Source organism: Atta cephalotes (assembly GCF_000143395.1).
Source record: "Atta cephalotes unplaced genomic scaffold scaffold00006, whole genome shotgun sequence".
NCBI classification, from domain to species: domain Eukaryota; kingdom Metazoa; phylum Arthropoda; class Insecta; order Hymenoptera; family Formicidae; genus Atta; species Atta cephalotes.
Window position 1 is genome coordinate 31,644 of NW_012130070.1, and position 1,605 is coordinate 33,248.

Sequence of the window (1,605 nt, forward strand, 5' to 3'; positions counted from 1 at the left end):
TATATATTATATATATATATATATATATATATATATATATATATATATATATATATATATATATATATATATATATATATATATATATATATATATATATACTATATATATATATATATATATATATATATATATATATATATAAAGCAATAAAAAATCCTATACTGATGAAATATCTCGAAAACTAAGCATTTTCGAAAGAAATGTTTTCTACAAAAGTTGTAGGGTTTTAAATAATCTATTTACTGATCTAATCAATGTTATTCAGGACTATGTTTTGTAGAAAACATTTCTTTCAAAAATGCTTAATTTTTGAGATATTTCATTGATTCTGGAATTTTTACTCACCCTGTATTTACCGAATGTTTAAAATAAAGCGTTACAAATTTCTATCGTGGAAACAGAACAATATTGAGAAAATTGTTCAGTAATCCTACAAAAGTTGTAGAGTTCAAAAAGGTCTATTTATCATCTTATCAGTTTGACCTTGGGTGACGTCACCAAGAGTCAAAGTCACATCGATTTTTTTTAATGGAATACTATATTTTTGCTTCCAGAATCTACTAGCTGATGTCGAGAGTTTTCCGAAACGCAATAAGAAAATATTTTTTATGAAGTACTTTACGAAAAGTTACAGTACCAGGTCCAACCGATGGCTAAAACTTCTTGAATTTTGTTCAGAATAATGTCCTGGATAACATTTGTCAAGAGAAAAGCCATTGGAGATTGTATCTCTTTTCTTCATTTTTTACGTGAATTTTTAAGTGAATTTTTAACGCAAAAATGAAAATAAGAAGAATAATCTCCAATGACCTTTATGTTGACAAATGTTATCCAGGACATGATCCTAAATAACATTCAAAGTTTTAGCCGTTGGTCGGATACTTTAGATAATGCCAATGATCCTGTAATTTTTAAACATCATAATTCAAAAAGTACTCAATAAGAAATAACTTTATTATAGTGTTTTGGAAAGCTCTCGACATCGGTTATTAGATTCTGAAATTAAAAATGGGGAATTCCGTTTTAAAAAATCGATGTTACTTGATCTTGGCGATGCCATCTAAAGTCAAACTGATTAGATCAGCAAATAGATCTTCTTGAATTCTACTTTTGTCCATTTTTCATAATGCATAATGTGTTTCTAAGATAAAAATTTGTAATACTTTATTTTTAATATTCAGTATACATTATATATTATAATAAGACGGTTCTTGTCGATTTTTAGATTGGTTCTACTAGTGGTAGTGATAAAGTGAAGAAAGGTGGCTCATATCTATGTCACAAAACTTATTGCTACAGATACAGATGTGCTGCACGTAGTCAAAACACACCTGATACATCAGCTGGAAATTTAGGTTTTAGATGTGCTGTATCAGCATAGGAAGAGATTAAAACTTCGAACTTCTGGATATCAAGATTAAATATGAATAAAAAAATTACATTTTATTTACGTTTAAAATTTGTGTCAGAAATTTGTACCTATTAGGTGTACAACTTTGCTTCCGCCGTTTTCCTATAGATGGCTTTAGTCATCGGTAAGTGGTGGTCGAAATAAGTAGATCATAGACGTCATACAATAAACTTGGGCATCTGTCAACATAA

At 27.9% G+C, this 1,605-nt stretch overlaps 1 protein-coding gene across 1 annotated transcript in view; it reads left to right on the forward strand.

Annotated features, from left to right (window-relative positions):
• The window catches only part of LOC105626807 (sulfatase-modifying factor 1-like), a 2,164-nt gene extending 780 nt beyond the window's left edge, over window positions 1–1,384 (forward strand). Inside the window, exon 3 of the mRNA XM_012208103.1 lies at window positions 1,229–1,384. Within this exon, the coding sequence (XP_012063493.1) occupies window positions 1,229–1,384 (156 nt within the window). The remainder of the gene's footprint in view (window positions 1–1,228) is intronic.
• The last annotated feature ends 221 nt before the right edge of the window (window positions 1,385–1,605 follow it).